The sequence below is a fragment of the Vespa mandarinia genome, chromosome 2 (assembly GCF_050613455.1).
Source record: "Vespa mandarinia isolate Hongniang chromosome 2, ASM5061345v1, whole genome shotgun sequence".
Lineage (NCBI taxonomy): Eukaryota > Metazoa > Arthropoda > Insecta > Hymenoptera > Vespidae > Vespa > Vespa mandarinia.
Window position 1 is genome coordinate 16,937,501 of NC_140811.1, and position 20,031 is coordinate 16,957,531.

At 25.3% G+C, this 20,031-nt stretch overlaps 2 protein-coding genes across 5 annotated transcripts in view; one reads left to right on the plus strand and one right to left on the minus strand.

Moving 5' to 3' along the window:
* The window catches only part of Nmnat (nicotinamide mononucleotide adenylyltransferase), a 9,835-nt gene extending 9,260 nt beyond the window's left edge, over positions 1-575 (plus strand). The window contains exon 7 of the mRNA XM_035869996.2: positions 405-575. Within this exon, the coding sequence (XP_035725889.1) occupies positions 405-434 (30 nt within the window). The 3' untranslated portion in view covers positions 435-575. The remainder of the gene's footprint in view (positions 1-404) is intronic.
* A 4,596-nt stretch (positions 576-5,171) lies between these two features.
* On the minus strand, positions 5,172-17,963 carry LOC118442148 (ABC transporter G family member 20). 4 transcript variants are annotated; one of them, XM_085654925.1, is made up of 15 exons: positions 17,469-17,963; positions 13,568-13,712; positions 12,761-13,005; positions 12,308-12,485; positions 11,959-12,052; positions 10,891-11,131; positions 9,529-9,595; positions 9,134-9,362; positions 8,516-8,693; positions 8,284-8,399; positions 8,106-8,176; positions 7,826-7,914; positions 5,921-5,989; positions 5,743-5,829; positions 5,172-5,605 (listed from the first exon to the last, which is right to left on the minus strand). In XM_085654925.1, exons 2-15 carry the CDS (start codon positions 13,672-13,674, stop codon positions 5,394-5,396), a joined length of 1,983 nt encoding a protein of 660 aa, XP_085511051.1. In that variant the 5' UTR covers positions 13,675-13,712; positions 17,469-17,963; the 3' UTR covers positions 5,172-5,393. The 4 variants fall into 4 exon arrangements, with proteins under 4 accessions (XP_085511051.1, XP_035723300.1, XP_035723292.1 ...); XM_035867407.2 differs by lacking the exon at positions 17,469-17,963 and adding an exon at positions 13,798-13,890 and having other exon boundaries at positions 5,175-5,605; positions 5,921-6,097; XM_035867389.2 differs by having other exon boundaries at positions 5,177-5,605; positions 5,921-6,097; positions 17,469-17,962.
* Between the last annotated feature and the right edge of the window lie 2,068 nt (positions 17,964-20,031).

Sequence of the window (20,031 nt, forward strand, 5' to 3'; positions counted from 1 at the left end):
ACGCAATCGCTGATACAAAATTGAAGAAATGATTGAAAGGAAAATATATTAAAAGAAGAAAAAAAATTTACGAAGTAACAATTGTTCTTCGCAGATCGTCATTTTTCTTTTTTTTTTTTTTTTTAATTGTTAAAATCGATCGATATTATAAATTTAAAATGATTATTCACAATTTATATAATACAGAAATATGATGATTCATATATATATATATATATGTATGTGTATCTTCATAATCGTTTTTTCGATCTTTGAGAGGAAAGAAAAAAGAAAAGAAAAAAAAAATGTAAGAAACTAGAAGTAAAGATAATGATAAAAATAGAAATAAATAATGAGGAACGATCGCGTGATAATAGACGGTATACGGTTCGGTTCTGATGCAGCATGTGATATGTGTTTTCCAGGGTACAGCAAAACCTGCATGCCTACTGTAAGACAGATGATAGTTGACTGTCTTGCTGCTCATCCCTTGCCAATCCGATGTGGCCCCTGCCTTACTGCTAAAAGTACTAATAATGCTACTAACAATCGCAGTAGTAATGGCGCCAATTGCGTTAGTAGCACGGCTAACAGCAACATCAGCAACAGCTACAACATCTTCAACAACATCAACAAGAACAACAACAACAACAACAATAACTACAACAACAACAAGAACGTACACCTATGAGAGCGAGAGTGAGAGAGAAAGAGAGAAAGAGAGAGAGAGAGAGAGGGAGAGAAAGAGTGGGAGAGAGAGAGAGAGAGAGTGCTTAGAATTCGCGAGATTATTATAATATCGTGGTATTACAGAGGATTGCAACGAGATCACAAAAAATAGGTTAGTGCAGGAATTTATATATGTGTTCTTTTCCCCCTTCCTTTTCTATTTTTCTTTCTTTTCCTCATTCCGTTTTCCTTTTAATTATTATTAATTCATAGAGTGTTCGCGATGATATTTGATTTTTGATTAAAAGAAAAGAAAAGAGAAAAAAAATAACAGGAATTAGTATCTTCTCCCTCATTAGACAATATTGCATTTGTATAATATTCTTTTAAAGATATTTCTCTTAAGTGCGGATATATATATATATATATATATATATATATATATATATGCATGTAAATTATATTCGATTAAGAATCGAGATAGATGATAAACAAGAAGACGGAAAGGAACGAGAAAATTGATAATATCTCTCTTGGAAAGAAACGGAATAATTAATAATATTTATTTTAGAAATATCTATGTGTACACAGAAGAATTACATACATATATGTGTGTATATATTTTACAGAAATACATGTATAAGCGAGAATTGTTTAGTATAAAAATATCAAGTACGTGTTTATTATTACTTTCATAATGGCATAGAAATTTTTTATGGGATGTTAGTTTCTTGACAAAAGTCGATTAATTCGTTCGACTTTATCGATTGATTCGTACATACATACGCTACAAATGTATGTATACGAATTTTTGATTGATACATATGTATATGGTTAGAGACTGATTTATAATCGTCCATGTGCTGGAATCGACCACTTTTTTTTTTTTTTTTTTTTTTTTTTTAAGTTATCTGTTGGTTTTTTGATATATACGTATACAGGATATTCCTTTTAAACCCGAACATCTACATATTTTGATTGAATTGAGCGTAATAAATAATAAATCATATAAAAAAACAAAGTTGTACCATTCGAAGAATATAATGTAATGATATAGACATTCTCTATTTCTTTTTTTTTTGTTTTTTTTTTTTTTTTTGTTTTTTTTTTTTTGTTTTAATTTACAAAATCATTTATGCGAGAGATATCGGTGTTTATTCATTTTATTATGATAATATAACAGCTAAATAATAAAAATAATACGTGAGTTGTTGGACCTTGAGATGACTTTGAAAGAAAAAAAAAGAAACAATTATGTTTGATAAAAACAAATGTATAAATTATAAAAGTAAAAAAGTTGAAATTCTATTGACGTAACTTATTTACCTTTTATTATTATTATTATTATTATTATTATTATTATTATTATTATTATTATTATTATTATTATTATTATTTATCCTCTTTAAGATATTATCTTTTAAACGGTCTCTGTTCTGTAAATATATTTTTTTGGCGCTCAATCAAAAAGAAATATTTGGATATTTGGATTGGAGAGGAAGCATTTAAATTTTGAAAAGTAACCACATACGTAGCATAGGATTATGTAGAAGTTATAGATCTTTTTTTTTTTTTTTTTGTCTTTGATAAAATTCTCCATCTATTTTACTATAAAGCAGTGCTATTGTTTTTATAGATTCTCTTTCTTTCCTTTTCTTTTTTTTTTTTTTTTTTTTTTTTTTTTTTTTTTTTTTTTTTTTAAGGCAGCTAATATATAAACAGTCCTGATGAAAGGCGCTTAATGTTTATAATAATTTTTATCGTCGTGCCTATCCTTTCCTCTTTATCTCCCTTTTATTTCAACGAAATAGCCTTACGAATTAATTAATTAATTAATTATTTGATAAATTAATTAATTAATTAATCAATTAATTATAACTATTAGCAGAGGAGAAAATAATAATTATAATAGAAAGTCGAGCACGAAATTATATGTAGGTATAAGTTTATATTTAAAAAAAAATACAGAAGAAAAACAAATACCAACTGTCTTGGTGAAATAGCCTTACAAATTAATTAATTAATTAATCAATTAATTAATTAACTGTACCTCCAACAAGAGGAGGAGAATAATAATATATATAATAGAGAGTTGGCGATCGAATCTACGAGCACGAAACTATAAGTACACAGAAATTAATATTAAAAGAGAAAAAAAGAAAAAGTATAGCAGAAAAATAAAATATCAATTACCATTAACAACAACAATAACTGCAAAAACAACAACAGCAACAACATCAACTGCTACTACTACTACTACTACTACTATTACTACAATAACAACAACAACAACAACAACAACAACAACAACAAGAGCAACAACTTCAACAACGTAATCTATTACTCGCACGTTGTATATGTTTGTAATATCGTATTTAAAATGTTATGCTAAGAATTGTGAATCATATTATTGAAACATGTATGACTAAAGAGGATAAAGGAAATAAATTATGAAAGGAAATAAATTATGAAATAAGGATGTTTCGACTTGAATTGAAAAAAGTGAAAGGAGTATATCAATATATATAGTTCAAGGATAACATGGCCTTGCGAATGAGACAACTCATTATTATATCTTCCAGATATAATTTAATTTTCATATATATTTTTTAATAATGATTTTAATATCATTGGTAATTATTAACAAAATTAATAAACAAAACTCTTTGTTTGTTTTCAATTAAGAAATTATTATTATTATTATTATTATTATTTTTTTTTTTTTTTCTTTTTTTTTCTTTTCTTTAAATAATTTTTCCTTCTCATAAAGACAAAAATTATAATAGATGATCCAATTATCTTTGGATCTTCATGAAATATTTGAATATCTTTTTGAATTTTTCTGTTTCATATCATAACTCGTATACGTTTGTACGTGCAATATATTCATTCGAATATCAAAAATAGAATTACTTGGAACGAAGTAATTTTATTCGCAAATAATCGTTAGTTTGTTTTCATTTTTGATTTTAAAATAATAGCATATAAAAAGTTAAAAAAAACTTTTTTTTTTTAATTCCTGTATACAAAAGGTATTTAATTAAGATTAATTAAATTCGCGTAGGAATATTTATTAAGTTCTAATAATGTGATCGATTGTGCCTAACAAAGAAATAACATTTTATGTTTCGTATAGAAGTATTGATTTTTATTAGTTTTTACAAACATAAGCAAACACACATACACATACACATACACAGACACACACACACACACACACATATATATATATATATATATAATATTTACGATTACATCGTTGTTATAGAATTATAATGTTCCGAAATGTAAATGAAATTTGACGTAAGTCAAATTATCCTTCGTTATCGTTGAAATAATATCTATTTAATAAAATATAGTCGATAAAAATATCTTCATTCAATTAAGTTAAAAAAGATGAATCAAAGAAATTACTTTATCGTTATTACTTTATTATTATTTTCATCTTTTTCTTTCTTTCTTCCTCTAAAAGTTAAAACGAGACGCATTACACTGATACTCTTAAATGGTATTATAAATAAAATTCAAAATAAAAATTTATCGAACTATGTTATACATATATCATTTATCTTCGCACAAATAATTTTATCATAATTTTTCTACATTAGAGATATTAAAAAATAATAATCAGAATATTTTCAATTGCTCTTGTTTTTGAAATATTTTATATTTTTCGTAATTAAAAAGAAATATTTTAATTTATTTATCACAATAATAATAGAAAGCAACGCTTATCTTTTGATCGCACTTTTGACTAGACAAATGATTTGAGAGAAAATCTCTTCTTATAACTTTTTGTAATATTAATTTTTCGAAAGATTAAATATTATTATCGATTGAACTATAGTCGCACACCACAAAAAAAAAAAGAAGAAAAAAAGAAAAAACGCTATTTACATACGATTTAAATCGTCCGACTAAAGATCAAATGCAAAATAGATGCATATCTTCTTCGAATATCAATGTTTTATTTATAGGATATCATTCACTTTTTATTATCATGATATAATACTTTTTATTATCAAAGATATTCTTCAAAATACGTAAAAAAAAGAGGAGATATTGTTCGCGCGTGAATAATTTATTTATGGCACTTTTGGCAAGGAGTCCAGTTTAGCAATAATCTTTTGATAATTAGCTTCTCTATAGTAAAAAGATCTATCGTTATAATATTTATCACGATCCAATATTAAAGTAGATTTATATGAAAATTTTTATATATTTCGCACTTTTTCTTTCATTATTTCATTTCTATATTATTAAGCGTTTTTAACAAAAAAAAAAAAAAAATAAAAAAATAAAAAAATAAAAAAATAAAAGAAAAAAGAAAAAAAAAAGAGAAAAAAAAAAGAAACTGAATTTATTACATTAATTATAATTTACGAACGTATTCTTTTCCTTTGCTCATTAAAAATATAAATGTACGCATTTACACATACACAAACACACACACACACACTTAAGTTTATAATTAAATATACATTATGAAATCAAATTTCTATAACATAAGATACATTGAGAAATATTAGCTAAAAAAAAAAAAACGAAACAAAGAAACAAAAAAGAAAAAAGCTTTTACGAGATACATAACCTTCAAAATATTAATTAAAAACTTAAACAATTAAAACCCTGTTTTAAGACGCATTAATAAAATATTTGAGTCTTATTTTGTTATTTATATATATATATATATATATATATATATTTTTTTTTTTTCTTTTTTTTCCTTTTCTTTCTTTTCTTTCCTATGATTTCCTTTTGAGACCGTAGAGACAAAGGAGGATCATTATGACCGTCCACCCACCTATCACGAAGAAACCTTTGTAAACCTCCGGATTATTGACGGAATGGCCTTTATTTAAGATCGCCCTTAGTGAAATACCTGGTATCGTTGTTGGCAAACAGTAACTTAACCATTTAATTATAGATGGTATTCCTTCGATCGGCCAGAGAAATCCTAAGAAAAAAAGAAAAAAAAAAAAAAAGAGAAAGAAAAAAAACAAAAAACGATAGAAGCACATTAGGAATTAGGATTTTCTTTTTTTTTTTTTTTTTTTTACAGTAATTCGTAATTTTTTTATCAATTTTACATACCACTAAGAAGTATTATAGGATAGAAACTTCCAGTGACGATATAATCCGCAATTAAATGCGAATTGCAGAATACCGAAATCAAAAAACCTGTCGATCGGACATATTTTTATTGTTGTTGTATTGTATTTATTTATTTGTTATTTTTCAGTTAGAAGTACGATAAGTATGTAAAACTTACCGTAAAATAATCCACATACACCCATGAAAAATACCATCGTGACGACGGTCACTAAGGAGCCCTTACAATCTAAATTAAAATAAACAAAGCTTATACAACAGATTAATATGACCTGCATGATGACAATCAACAATTCTACCACGAAATGGGAGAACAGTATTTCTGATGTTGTCACCCCTGAAACAGAGATATTTAATTATATCTTAGATTATTAATTATAGTTAATTATATTTTTTTTTTGTTACTTCTTATCCTTTACCTAAACTCGTCGTAAAGTTAATATTTTTAAATTTCTAATTGAAATTATTCATATATTATGAGGTAAATGTTGCACTTTTAGTTATATGAAAACTTAAATATATATGCAGGTAAAAAAGTTATATAATTAAGAAATTATTGGAATGTTATATAATTAAAAAATGTATTGGAGAAAAATTATTTATACTCATAGGAAACAGTTTCTAAAGAGGGTAAAAAAACGTACTGCATTATTCCATAATGAATTAGTTGCTTTGCAAATATATATATTAATGTAAATAGAGTTTTTGTGGATATAATTATAGAAAATATAATATAATTCGTAGCAATTAATAATAACGATTTTTCATAATTTTTAAGATTATCTAGAAAATTTAAATCGGTAAAAAAATGAAAGAGGAATAATTATCAAGATTTATGCTCTATATTAGTTTTTCATTCATCTAGCGCCTTGAATTACATCACGTTTCTTCTTCGAAAGAAATAAAAAGAAAGAGAAAAAAATAAAGGAAAAAAGATAGAAAAGAGAAGGTGTACGTACATACATAACAAGTCACAATTAAAGATCTTAACCGGAGAAATTGACACGTTAATAGTATCGCGTTTTGCATACAAATTATTATCATTTAAATATTATCATTTATTATCATTTAATAATATCTTAATAGAAGTAAAGGAATTTTTTCAAAAAGACATTAAATAAAATATTGCATTGATTTGCGTAAAATATTTTTTATAAAATTTATTTTCTTTCTTATCTTTTATATTAATTAAAAAAAAAAAGAAAAAAAAAAGAAAAAAAAAAGAAAAAAAAAAGAAATTAATTCACGCAATAAACGGAAAACAAAATAGTTAACTCTATGTAAAAGTGCATTAGTACAATTAAATTAATAAATCTTAAACAATTGGAATTGTATCGAATAGAATAAATCGTAAAAGATCGATACAAATGTATACAATAAATAAGTACAATAAATATAAAATGCGCATTTAATAAAATATTTTATAAAATGTGCATGTAGAAAAAAATCGAATAAGTAAAAAAAAAAATAAATGTGTAACAAATTGAATATTTTTTTGTGCATTAACGAAAGGAAAAAAAGAAAAAAAGAAAAGGTAAATTAATGAATATATTTATAAGCGGATAACAAATTAAATTTTTTTTTTAATGTACGCAAGGTCTTAGCAAGTCATGATTGTGTAATGGTTGCGTAAAGATATGACGAGTATTAAAAACAAATAAAAATATGACATTGAAATAAATGCTTCCTCATTTACATATTCAAATGTTGTACTCTAATTATTTGTTTTTTCAATTGTAATAAAAATATTGATTTAATGTTCACTTTTTACAAGACTACATTAATAATTAGTTTTTAGAGTAGTATACTACAAATGAAATATATTGCTCGATTTAATATTTCTTTTTTTCTTTTCCTTATGTTTTTTTTTTATTTGTAATGGATATTCTTTTCTTTTTTTTTTTTATTTGTAATGGATATATTTATTTAATGCTAAACATTTATCATTCTTAATGCAATAATAATATGTTTTTTGAAGGACATAATATTCGCTCCAATGCGCATATCTTTTTAAATAATTTTCTGTTAAATCGTATGCACTAAAAAAAAATACATTTTTGTTTACCTTGGACGAGACTTCTTTCCCAAATGCCTTCGTGCCTGTCGGAGATTAATATCGTGGTTGTCATTACTGTTGTTACGAAAAAAGTTAATCTGAAAAAAAAAGGGAAGAAAAAGTAGAACAAAAATATATTGAAGTAATTTTAAGCATGATTTAAATATTTTTTAAGCCGATTAATATTGTATATAAAGAAAAGTGATCCAAGAGATCGGATTTTTTTTTTTTTTTTTTTTGTATATATAAAGGCGTAAAAGAAGAAGAAAAAAAAAATAATTTAACTCACGATAAGATAAAAACAGGCGCACTGAAATTGATATAGTCGTCGTTCTTTTTCCCAAAAATAGGTTTCTCAAACTGAAAATATAAATTTCAAATGATACCAATCAAAATAAAATATAATCATATAAAATAAAATAAATAAAAAAATAAAATATAATGTAAGAATAATTCAATTTACATACACTTAACGGTATATTTGCAATTTTCGAAGGCAAATGACATTCCGTCATAATATTTCGCATGCTCTCGAAATATGTTTCGTAAAGTTTATTTTTCAAGAAAAGGCCTATTTGTCTATCTATGAGAAAGACAAAAGAAAAAAAAAACAAAGAAAGATAAGTCGAATCATTTTGTTCCTTTTTTTTTCTTTTTTGATCGAATGAAAAAGAATTATATATTTTAAAAAGTACTTACTGGACATGTCCAACCAAATTTTAATCTCTCCAATTTCGATGTCCCTATCTTCGACATATCTCGAATTCATCAATCTCTTTTGCAAAGCCTGCGTAAAATTTGTATCAAAATATATAATTCCAGAAAGTTTTCCTTTTCTTAAATCATCCTTCATTTCCGGTAGATAATTATAAAATATCTACGATAAAAACAGATCAAATAAAATCATATTTTTTTTTTTTTATATATATATATCTATAAACGAAATTATTTATTATAATATATTAAATATAAATTATATTTATCGAATTAACTGTTGAATATATGTATTGGCTAAAATTTAATTATCATAAAGAAAAGAAACAAAATATTAAAAATATGTATATACATAAATGTGTATATGTGTGTGTATGTGTATACATTAAGAATATATAAATATCAATACAAAAAAAAAAAAATAACAAAAAAGTATCAGACAAATAGCATCAGAATATATTTCCATCCGAAGCTATTCGATTTATATTTAAAATATTTTTTGTTAAGTAAAAAATAATGACGTAAATTAAATGTCAACATTAAATGATATATCTTATTTTTATACGATCGTTCGAGTATGTATATACTATTTTTCTTACTCACCTTTTTTGCAGTGGTATCATTTATATCGTTTAAAAATCGACAACTAAGATCAAAGAAGTCGCATATATCGTTTTGCGTATAAATAATATTTCCTTGATTTTTACCGAAGTCACAGTTATTGGATTCACGATTAATCACACCAATTAACAAATCTTTAGGATCATGACCGAAAGAATAATGAAATACAAGGAGTTGGATTATGGGAAATCCTATAGAAAATAAAATTCCTCTGTAAGTAAAAAATTATATCATCAATTATTCTCGTTAGCATCATTATCATTATCATTATCATTATTATTATTATTATTATTATTACATGTATATCACGCCGATTATTGGATCATTTTTTTCGATTAGAAAGAAATGAATGATAGAAAACAAAAAAATCATCATACCCGGGATTTCGTAGAAATTGTGTAATATTTTTGATTATAAGAGCCTTCAATCTTCGAAACGTCACAGCTGTAAAAAAAAAATCATTCCTTGTTAAAAATCCTTCACCTCGTAAGACATACATTAGGTATTTGCAAAAAGAGGACTAAAAAATATGTATCAATGACATACGTGAAGAGTAAATTTATAATATGAATTTATAATATGATAAATTAATAAACATATATCAATAATTATTATTTGTAATTATATGTTGTTTAGATTTATCCATTCATAATGGAATAAAATTTTAATTATACAAGTCAAATCACTTAAATGTGTACTAGAATTGTAATTATTCAATCAAAATTTCTTATGTATGTTATAAAAATAAAAAAGAAATTTATTAAAAGAATTAACATACATATTTTATATGTATTTATCGCATATAAACATCGCATGTGTTATTGTGTCGCATAGAATGAAAACAATTTAAAAGATACTAAAAATAAAATACTTCGATTAACAAGAAAAAAAGAGAGACGAGGAGAGTAAGACGATTCCAGAACATCAACAAGAAATATTACGAAACTAGCTGACGTGAGCTAAATGTATGTATTTAAAAAAGAACGATGACGAATGCGATAATTTATATATATATATATATATATATATATATATATATATATAAATTAGAATATAAAACTTGTATGATTTATAAGTATGAAATTTATAAATTAGAAAAACCTAGTAATTGATAATTAATTTATTAATGAAATAATTTGTAATTTTAGAAATTACAAGAAACAAAAAAAAAGATATGGAAATTTCTAAACGAAAAAGAAATTCAGAAATTTATTAATAAAAATATATTAGCATATGATTAATTTTGAACAGAGAAATGAAGGATTAAAGGATTAATAATAATCATTCGAAATAAAGAATTATAGAATTTTTTACTCAATTTTTGATTTATTCATGAACACTATCTCATTTACGTTAATACGTTGTAAATCTAATGTGCTTCTATTCGTTTTATTTTCATCATTAATTCAATCGTTTATAATCAATGAAACGTGGAAATAAAGAAAATCTTTTTAGATTGAATATGTAATATAAACAAGAGGCGATTTAATTATTTAAAAAAAGTACTCAAATAAATAAGCGAACGTAAAAAATATAAAAAGAAATAAAAGAAAAAAGACATGTTACATTTTAATCTTTTATCACATTTTAATCGTTTGCTTTCCTGATTTCTCTTGTTGATTACGAATATGAGACACACAAATCACACAATGACATGTCATTTTATAAATAAATAGAAAAAATATTTTGCAGAAATAAAAAGGATATTTGCTGCAATATATATATATATATATACGTACATGAATTTGTAGTTGATTTTGTAGAGGCATTCATTGATTTTGTAGAAAGATTGATTGAACCTTCCACAAATTCCGTTTCATCTAACATCTCAGAATTATCATTTACATTTCTATTAATATTATCCTGTTGACGTCTGCTCAGTTCTAGAAAGGCATCCTCCAAATTATCACATTGAAAACGATCCATCAATTGATTCGGCGTGGTTTCCGCCAATAATTTGCCGGATCTCAAGAGCCCGATCTAAAAAATTTATCGTTACGATTAATATTTATTTATTTATTCATTCATTTATTTATTTATTTATTTAATTTCTTATCTTTGTTTTATGCAATTTTTTATTTTTAATTTAATTGCAAATCCTCAATAAATCATTGTTGTCTGGCTTATTAGAATATCTCTTATTATTATCTCTTATCTTAATGCTTACGTTCAGATTTTTTTATCTCTGATTTTATCTTTTTTTACCTTCATTTTCATTTTTTTTCTTTATTTTTTATAAATAGGATATAAGAATATATTACACACACAGACACACACATACATACGCACACACACACGAACACACATACACACACATAAAGACACGCGCGCCTACATATATATATTTTATCGTACGATATAACTCACGAACCGTAAAGAACCACATTTCTTTTATTCTCGGTCGACTTATTTTTTCTTTTCCTTTTTTTCTCTTTCTCTTTTTTCTTCTTTTTTTTTTTCCTCGACAGACAATTACACGTAAAGACTACATTTCATATTATAGAATTTATTGCTAGAATAATTTAATTTAAAGTTCTTTAATATTTATAAGCGACTACTTTCTATAGCTGTTGTCAGATATGCCATTACCCAAAATGAAAACTATAGAGAATATTATTAATCGGTCCGCATTAAGTGTTTTTTTTTACGCTTTTTCGTATGATACCTAATGGAGGTGAAAATGACGAAAGTCGAAAGTCCATCAACGGAGATATACCTAACGTAGATATATTTTGGACAATCCAAAGAGAGATCGTTAATCATTGAGAATCATTTTTTTCCCTTTTCTTTTTTTTTTTTTTGTTTACCTTGTTTGCTTGTCTCGCTTCGTCGATATAATGCGTTGTTATGACGATGGTAACACCGTTCTCCTGCGTGATCTTAGTTAAGAAATTCCAAATGCTAGAAGAGAAAAATAAATTAGAAATTAAAAGATCGAGGAGTGGCGGCAGAAGGCAGGAGACAGGGTGAAGGGGTAAGGGGGCGGGGGACGGGACGGGTCGGCGGGGGGGGGAGGGAGAGAAGAGAGAAGAAAGATAAAGAAAAAGGAAAAAAAAAGGAAAAAAAAGAAGGAATAAAATTATTACTAAATAATTATTAATAAATTGAGTCCTATCGTTGAATCTGTTGAAAAAGTCTAAAAATTATTATTCTTACTTATATCTTAAAATCGAATCAAGACCGACGGTAGGTTCGTCAAGGATCAATAACTCAGGTCTGTGAAGTAGTGCAGCGGCAAAGGATATTCTCCTTTGTTGGCCACCGCTCAAATTCTTTATCAATTGATGTTTCGACGGTAATTGCAGGAGTTCGGCTAGATCTACGTATCGTTCCTCTGAAATAGATCGAATGAATTTCGAATTGCAAGGAAAGCTTGAGAAAGAAAATGAAAGGAAAAATGGGGGGAAAGAAAAAAAAAAAAAGAAAAGAAAGAAAAGAAAACATCGAAGAAAAAGCAGAAGGAATAATCCGTTTTTTTTTCTTCTTCTTCTAATTTTCATTTTTCATTAATTAAGGATCCGTTATCTTGTCTTTTTTTTGTTTTGTTTTGTTTTGTTTTGTCTTATTTTATCTCATTTTGACAATTAAATTTCTAAAAATGGATCTCACCTATTTCATCGTCTCTCAGTCCATTGATCCTTCCGAAATAATAAAACGCACCTATTGTAGAGAACTCGTTTACAAGGGAAATGTTCTGCGGCATAAAGCCGACTCTTGATCCCGGAATACCTGAATTTTCATTACCGGGTTTACCTCCGAGTACCCAAATATCACCGCTGTTTATCTTACATATACCGACGATGCACGATAAAAGAGTTGTCTTTCCGCATCCGCTGGCACCCAATAATCCATATCTATTGATATTATTATTTTTTATTTTCATGTAAAGAGGAAAGAAAAAATAAATTAAAAAAAAAAAAACCAATGAAAGAAATATACATGTCAGAAATATTGAAGGGGTGGGGTGGGGGGTGGGGGGGGTGGGGGCAATTGCAATTTTAATATTATCTTCAAAATGTTTTCAATTCGTTGCACCTTGGGATTTATGTGTTTTTCTTTTTTTCTTTTTGAAGGAGAAAAAAAAATATATATATATATATATATATACGTATATTAAAATTTAATAAAAAAAAAAAAAAAAAAAAAAATATTCATATATATTTTTATATACATATAGGACTTGTTAAGCATTGTTTATACTTCATTTCATATTATATTCGTCTGATAAGAATTTCAATGATTTTCCCATACGGTGTCGCTCAAAGTCATTGTAAATAAATCAACGATAAAATATTTCTTTCATTTGCTTTCATACCTTCTAAAAGTTTTCTTATTATATTTCGTTTTAACGTAATCTTATAACGAAAAAAAAAAGAAAATAAATGAGAAGAAATTTCTATTGAAATGAGTACTTACATGGAACCTTTCGAGACTGATAGGTTCAATCCGTCAAGAACCTTTAACTTTTTCCCATAAATTTTCGTCACGTTCTTCACAATGATAGCCTGATGATCCTCGAACATTTTCTTATTCCCGAAATAAGTTTCTCACTTTTGACGATCTATTAATATGATAATAAAAATGAATTTAAAAATATTAAAACGAAATGATCGACTTCTATCGAATCGATTTGAATCGATATTTACAGAGAAGAGAAATCAAAATATCCTTAGATATTACTGCTAGTTCGTACATATCTGTCGATTTCATCGCTTAAAATGACCGACACTTGGTTAACCACGACTATATAGTATATTGAAGTTCTAACACCATTATTTACATAAGAATTTGTGTGTGTGTGTGTGTGTGTGTGTGAGTGTATGTGTATGTATGTATGTGTGTGTGAGAGAGAGGGAGAGGGAAAGCATGTTGTTGCGTTTCTATGTATTTACAGTTGTATATTATTCATCAAACGTCAACCTTTACATTTTTTTTTCTTTTTTTTTTTTCTTGTACATTTCCATATGATTCAATCAAATTTGTCTTTTTGGTTAATGTAATTGTAGAAATGATTAATAACGATCATTTGTTTCGTATTTGTTTCCTACTTTTTTCTTTAGAAAAAAGAAAAAGAAAAAAAAGAAAAAAGAATCTAACAGAATTGTTATTTAAATTAGACTTATTGACGTTTAAAAACCGAATCTTTGAATTTATTAAAATCATTTTGATAATTAATAATCATTTGTCTTCTGCATCAAGGAGATATTTCGATATAAGCAATACTTTTGTCATTGAAGATACTCAATCATTAATTTTATCGAACGACTCTTCCGTACGTGCGTGCGTGTACGGTGTGTGTGTGTGTGTGTGTATATGTGGATGGTTGAAATATATACACACATTAAATTTCATTTCTTTCTAAATGGAATAAAAAAAAGTTTAAAAAAATTGTCATGTTACGTACGAATAATTCAATTATTTTAATTAAAGCATTCCTTTAAATTTATAATGTTACGATAATGTTAACTGATAAGAAATTATTAAATAAACGATAAGGGAATTAGATGAATAAAATTACATACGTATTAAATACAATTTTTCTTTGATCATTAATGCGGTAAATTATTATTATTAATCTTTTATGAATTTTTTTCTTTTTTATTTATTTATTTTCATTCTTTTTTTTTTTCTTAACTAATAAAAACTGAATAGATATTTAATAATTTTCTAAATTTTTCGATGTCTACGAGATAAGAGGATCTCTCGTTATTTGTTTTAACTCGCTTTAATAAACCTAAGATTAAGTTTATTGCTATGGTATAGTTATCTCATGTTATTGTTTATAATCAATTTCAACGTAATAATTTTAAAAAATAAACTTTTTTTTTTTTAAAAAGAAACACTTAATTGGAGAAGAAAGATCTAAGGCGTATAATAATTATTATAATTTATAAATGAAAAATTACGTATTTTCTAAAGCAATTAATTAATATTAATATCATGTACTGACATTGTAATCATATAAAACTCGTAAGTATGTGATATAGATATCGTGATATAGATATTCAGTATGACATTAATTCGCTTTAGATTTTCTTGATAAGAATTAATTCCATATTTCATTTGATTTGCATCATAAGGAAGAATTATATTTCTTTTTTTTTTGTTAATCCTTAATAATTACATGACATAATAACGATGAATAATAATTTATAACATAATTTATATTCGTTCAAATAAACGTTAGATGTGATTAATTTATTCGATTATACTTTCGATTATACTTTTTTCGCATCGATTTCATTTATATTTACGAACGAAATTTCAATTGGTTTTTTTTTTCTTTTTTTTTTTTATGACACTATTTAAAAATGCTACAGATAATTATGGTACAAATAATTAATTAATTAATTAATGTTTTAATTATAAACTCGATATAATCTGAAAAATTTTCCTTTTGGATTTGATCGAAGATATTAACTTTCTCACGTTAGAAGTAATAATTATATATAATAATGTGTTTGAATGAAAGATGAATTTTGTTTCTGTCTTTTTCTTTTTTTCTTTTTCTTAAATATTAATAAATATAATAATGAAAAAAATATAACTCAGATTTATGATCGAACATCTTTCGATTAGTTTAATATTTTTCTCAATGAGATTCGAATAAAATAACATTTGTAATTTATTACGAAAAAATTTGAAAAAATTATATCGCGATTTCTAATTAATCCATAGCGTATAAAGATTAAATATGATTTTTAATAAGCATGAATAAACGTCAAATATTAAAAGAAAAAACAAATACTGTGTATATATAATAAAACGTAATATATACATATATTCATAAGTTAATAAGCGCAGATACAAATATTTCAATTAATTGCATCATTTACGAAGATGTGTATGATTATTAAAAAAAAAAAAGAAAAAAAAAAAATTGAAAAAACATCAGAATTTAAATATGTATTTTAAGTTGTTTTTACTATTTAAATGTCCTTGGATACAAAATCAATTCATAAAAGAATTATATACATACTAATGAAAACATCAATCACTGTCATTTTTTTTATCTTATTTATGTTATAGAAGTAGAAATTATGATGCGTTTATTTTTCGACTTTAAAACCTTAATACTTTTTTGAATTATCCATAATAATTATCACGTATATTTTGAGTTATTTGATAATAATTATTATGAAAATAATAATTACAAAAAATGATTCGTAAAATGAAGTATGGTATTTCTTGTTTTTCTTCCTCTCCTTTTTTTTTTCTTCCTCTTCCTTTCTTTCTTTCTTTCCATTATTTATCACTCAATTTCTTTTTTCATATAAATCCTTTTATATTCTCCAATTGTTTTTAAGAAAAAATTTTGATCTTCTCGAATTTCGCTTTTTTCTCTTTTTTTCTGAGCCTCTAAATAATTATGTCTATAGTAAAGATTAAAAATTAAAATAAAAAAAAAAAAAAACAAAAAAAAGAAATAAGAAACTTTATCAATGTGAAACTGTAATTATACGAATAATAATGAAATAAAAGAAATTTTTATTTCGCTACTTTCATCATGATTTTCATTTAACATATGCTTGAAAAATAAAAATATTAACGACTTAAATAATAATGTTAGTTAAATTTGTGCTGACAAAATTTTCTTCGCCAAACATATTTCTTTTAATTTTACTTACGTCAACGAATCAACCAGTTGCCGATAAACTGACTCATTCCATTAAAAAATAAAACATGAAAAATACAGAAATATAAAACTATCGTACAATATTGCAATAAGCGATGATATATTTTACGAAAAATTAATACGAGTAAATGAATAAATTTAATTTTTTTAATTTCTTTTTTTTTCTTTTTTTTTTTTTTTTTTTCGTCTACATGCGCTTGCTTATAACGTTATTCCAATGATTCGAGAGAATTGAGATTGAAATGAAAATAAAGAAAGGAAATGAAAACTGTCGAGAAAATATATTTTATATTTGAAATTTATCTTCAGTTACACTTACACAGTAAGCGAATACTAACATACGATGAGTTATTCTATCATGATTCTCCAGAACCTAGATTTCACGTAAAGAGAAGGTCAGTATCTACTAGACAAGTTTGCATTTACAATGGTTATAATAAATTTTCTTGGTAATAAATCGTAAAATGAAATTTATGAGAGATATGGAATATTCTTATCGATGAAATCAATTCTATGATTAACTATAATTTAAAATAAAAAATTTTTGCGAATAAAAGAAAACATTACGTATTATCAAATGTCAATTATTATTAAACATCACGTTAATTAGATCACAAGAACTTTCTCTAAATGAAAACACCGTAATCTATTTTTTCACTTACTTTTTAATTGTTCACATACCTTTTAAAAAAATAGATCAAATACTTCTGATGATATTCTTCTTGATTATGAAAAGAACTTTTTAAATTATAATTCTCTTTCTTTTTAATTTCTCGTCTTTATTGTCACTGTCGTCGCACTTTATTTTTCTTTATAATTTTGACGAAGTTTTATAAAAATCGTTTTCCGTTCGAGTTTTATAAAAAAATGTTGACGTTCAAGAGATTCATTGGTTTCTTTTTCTAAATTTTTTTAACTGTAAGAAACCTTTTTTAACAATAACACTCACTTCATTAAATAAATATTTTTTAAAAAGAAATTTCTTTTTCTTATGAATTTAAAGATTAAAATTAATTCGAGAAGTAACGAGATAGATGCACACGGTATGACAATATTGATAAGACTGTTCGACTTATCCAAAAGTTTAATCGAAACAATTCCTTTTAATGTTCACGTACAAACTTAAACTGACTGGTTTATCTTACTCTATGCATTGGCATCGTGTTCGACCAGTTCTGTGAGTGGACTGGCCTGCTTGGAAATAGGTGGGGGTGGGATTTTTATGCAGTGGTATTTATTTCTAACGGTAATTCATTACGCCGGATTACTATTAACCGAACATCTATGAGTGTATGTTTGGTTGCATATTGTCTCATTTCAAAGAAACCCAAACTGCATTACCAGCAGTTAAAAATAAGAAATGAAAAATTCACTTTTCTATCTTACCGATCGTACAATATCACATATAGGTAACGTAGATAAAGTAGTGTTCGTTATTACATTCTATCGATAAAGTAGTTTCCTTACGTTGGTATAGAAGATATCTATAATGATAAATTTTTCTACTTGCATAAAAGTCGATTATCGTCTTGTTTCATTAAAAAAAAAAGACAAAAAAAAAAACAAAAAAAGATTAGTCCAAGGTGTTCTTATTATAGTAATTCATTTTGTGATCATAGTACATATAGATTATAATATGTTTCCTAACATTTATAATTATATTATTAATCATCTTCGATAAATAATGATAAATAATGTCTCCGTTTTTTTTTTTGTTTCTATTACGATTCGGTAAGAAGAACTTGTTTACTACAGTATTCTCATTGAAAAAGTGGAAGGAAAAAATGTGGATAAAGTAATAAAGTAAGGAGGTTTCTTGCAATCAATCATGGATTTTCAACAGTCAATTCGTTCTTGCCGAAGCATACTTAAATTTCCGTGTCATTTATAATATTATACATTTATATAGATTTTTTTGTTTTTTTTTTTGGCTCGTTGATAAAACTTGACCAGTTTAAATCCACTTATCTCACTAGTGTAACGAAATATTTTATAATGTAACGACCATTTGCATGAATTTCATTTTCTTTCTTTCTCTCTCTCTCTCTCTCTCTCTCTCTCTCTTTCTCTTTTTCTGTTCTTTTTAGTTGCTCATGGAGCGAAAGTATTATGAAGATATTAGGAGAAAGCTTTTCACGCGTGAAGAATACAACATATATGCATTGGTTCGTATTACGGCACAGATTTCTAATTCTCTTTCATCATATATAATCCATGACGTTCTAACGACCATAAGTTCAAAAAAAATGATATAATACTTTGTCAGCAATAATGATTCGAATGTTAAAGTTTAGAAAGAGAGATACGAATAGTAATAATAATTGGTTGTAAGTCAACGTCATAAAATCTCATCTACATCGTCAATTATTTTTATCCTCAGATAATAATTAGAAAAAAAAAAAAAAAAAAAAAAATAAAAAAGAAAAAAAACAAGAAAGAAAAATGAAGAAGAAAACAAACATTAACACGTTTAACAGGTATCAACATGCAAATGATTCACAAGACTGACCTCTAATCTCGATTGTAGGATACAAATGCGAATCTAACGTTAATATTGTCATTTAATCATTATATTCGATTTTGTTATTCTCGGATACGATAGACTTTTATTTCAAACGCATTACAATTAAATTATTAATATATTTAGAATTTATGCTTTTTAGAATTGAATATTCTCTTTTTCTCTCTTTCTCTTTACCCCCCCACCGTCTCTCTCTCTCTCTCTCTCTCTCTCTCTCTCTTCATCTCTTTCTTTTTCATTCTCTTTGTGCGTCGTGGAATTGGGTCCAAGAAGATATAAAATGAAAACCAGTTTGATCTTAAACCGGTTGACCTTGTCACTGATTGAAAATGTGTCAGTATCATCATTTAACGAAATTTACACTTAAACAATATTATTGGTATTGTGTTTATATGGGCATTACTTGTAAACTGGTATTTAACATATGATGTAGATTCTATATGATCTCTTGAAAAAGAGAAAGACAGAAATTACAGGCTTGCATCGTTAATCCTTAACAACGTACAGTTGAGAAGTTACAACATAATAATAAATTCAAACGTAATTTAATGCATAATATTAAATATATACAGTAAGTTTGTTTTTGTTCGAAGAAAATATATACATTATGATAATAATCATGTAATTATTTCTTTTTGTTTTTTTTTTGTTTCATATGTGCAGATTTTTGTTCTCGTTTTTTTTTTTTTCTTTTTTAATTTTGTAAAAAGAAAAATATCATCC

Excerpts from the sequence above, each read along its gene's own strand:
- LOC118442148 (XM_035867407.2), bottom strand. The coding sequence starts at position 13,674 with ATGTTCGAGGATCATCAGGCTATCATTGTGAAGAACGTGACGAAAATT. Across the intron at positions 9,363-9,528 it reads CAATTTCTACGAAATCCCGG|AGGAATTTTATTTTCTATAG; the intron begins GTATGATGATTT and ends TTTTACTTACAG. Across the intron at positions 8,177-8,283 it reads TTGCAAATATACCGTTAAGT|TTTGAGAAACCTATTTTTGG; the intron begins GTATGTAAATTG and ends TTATATTTTCAG.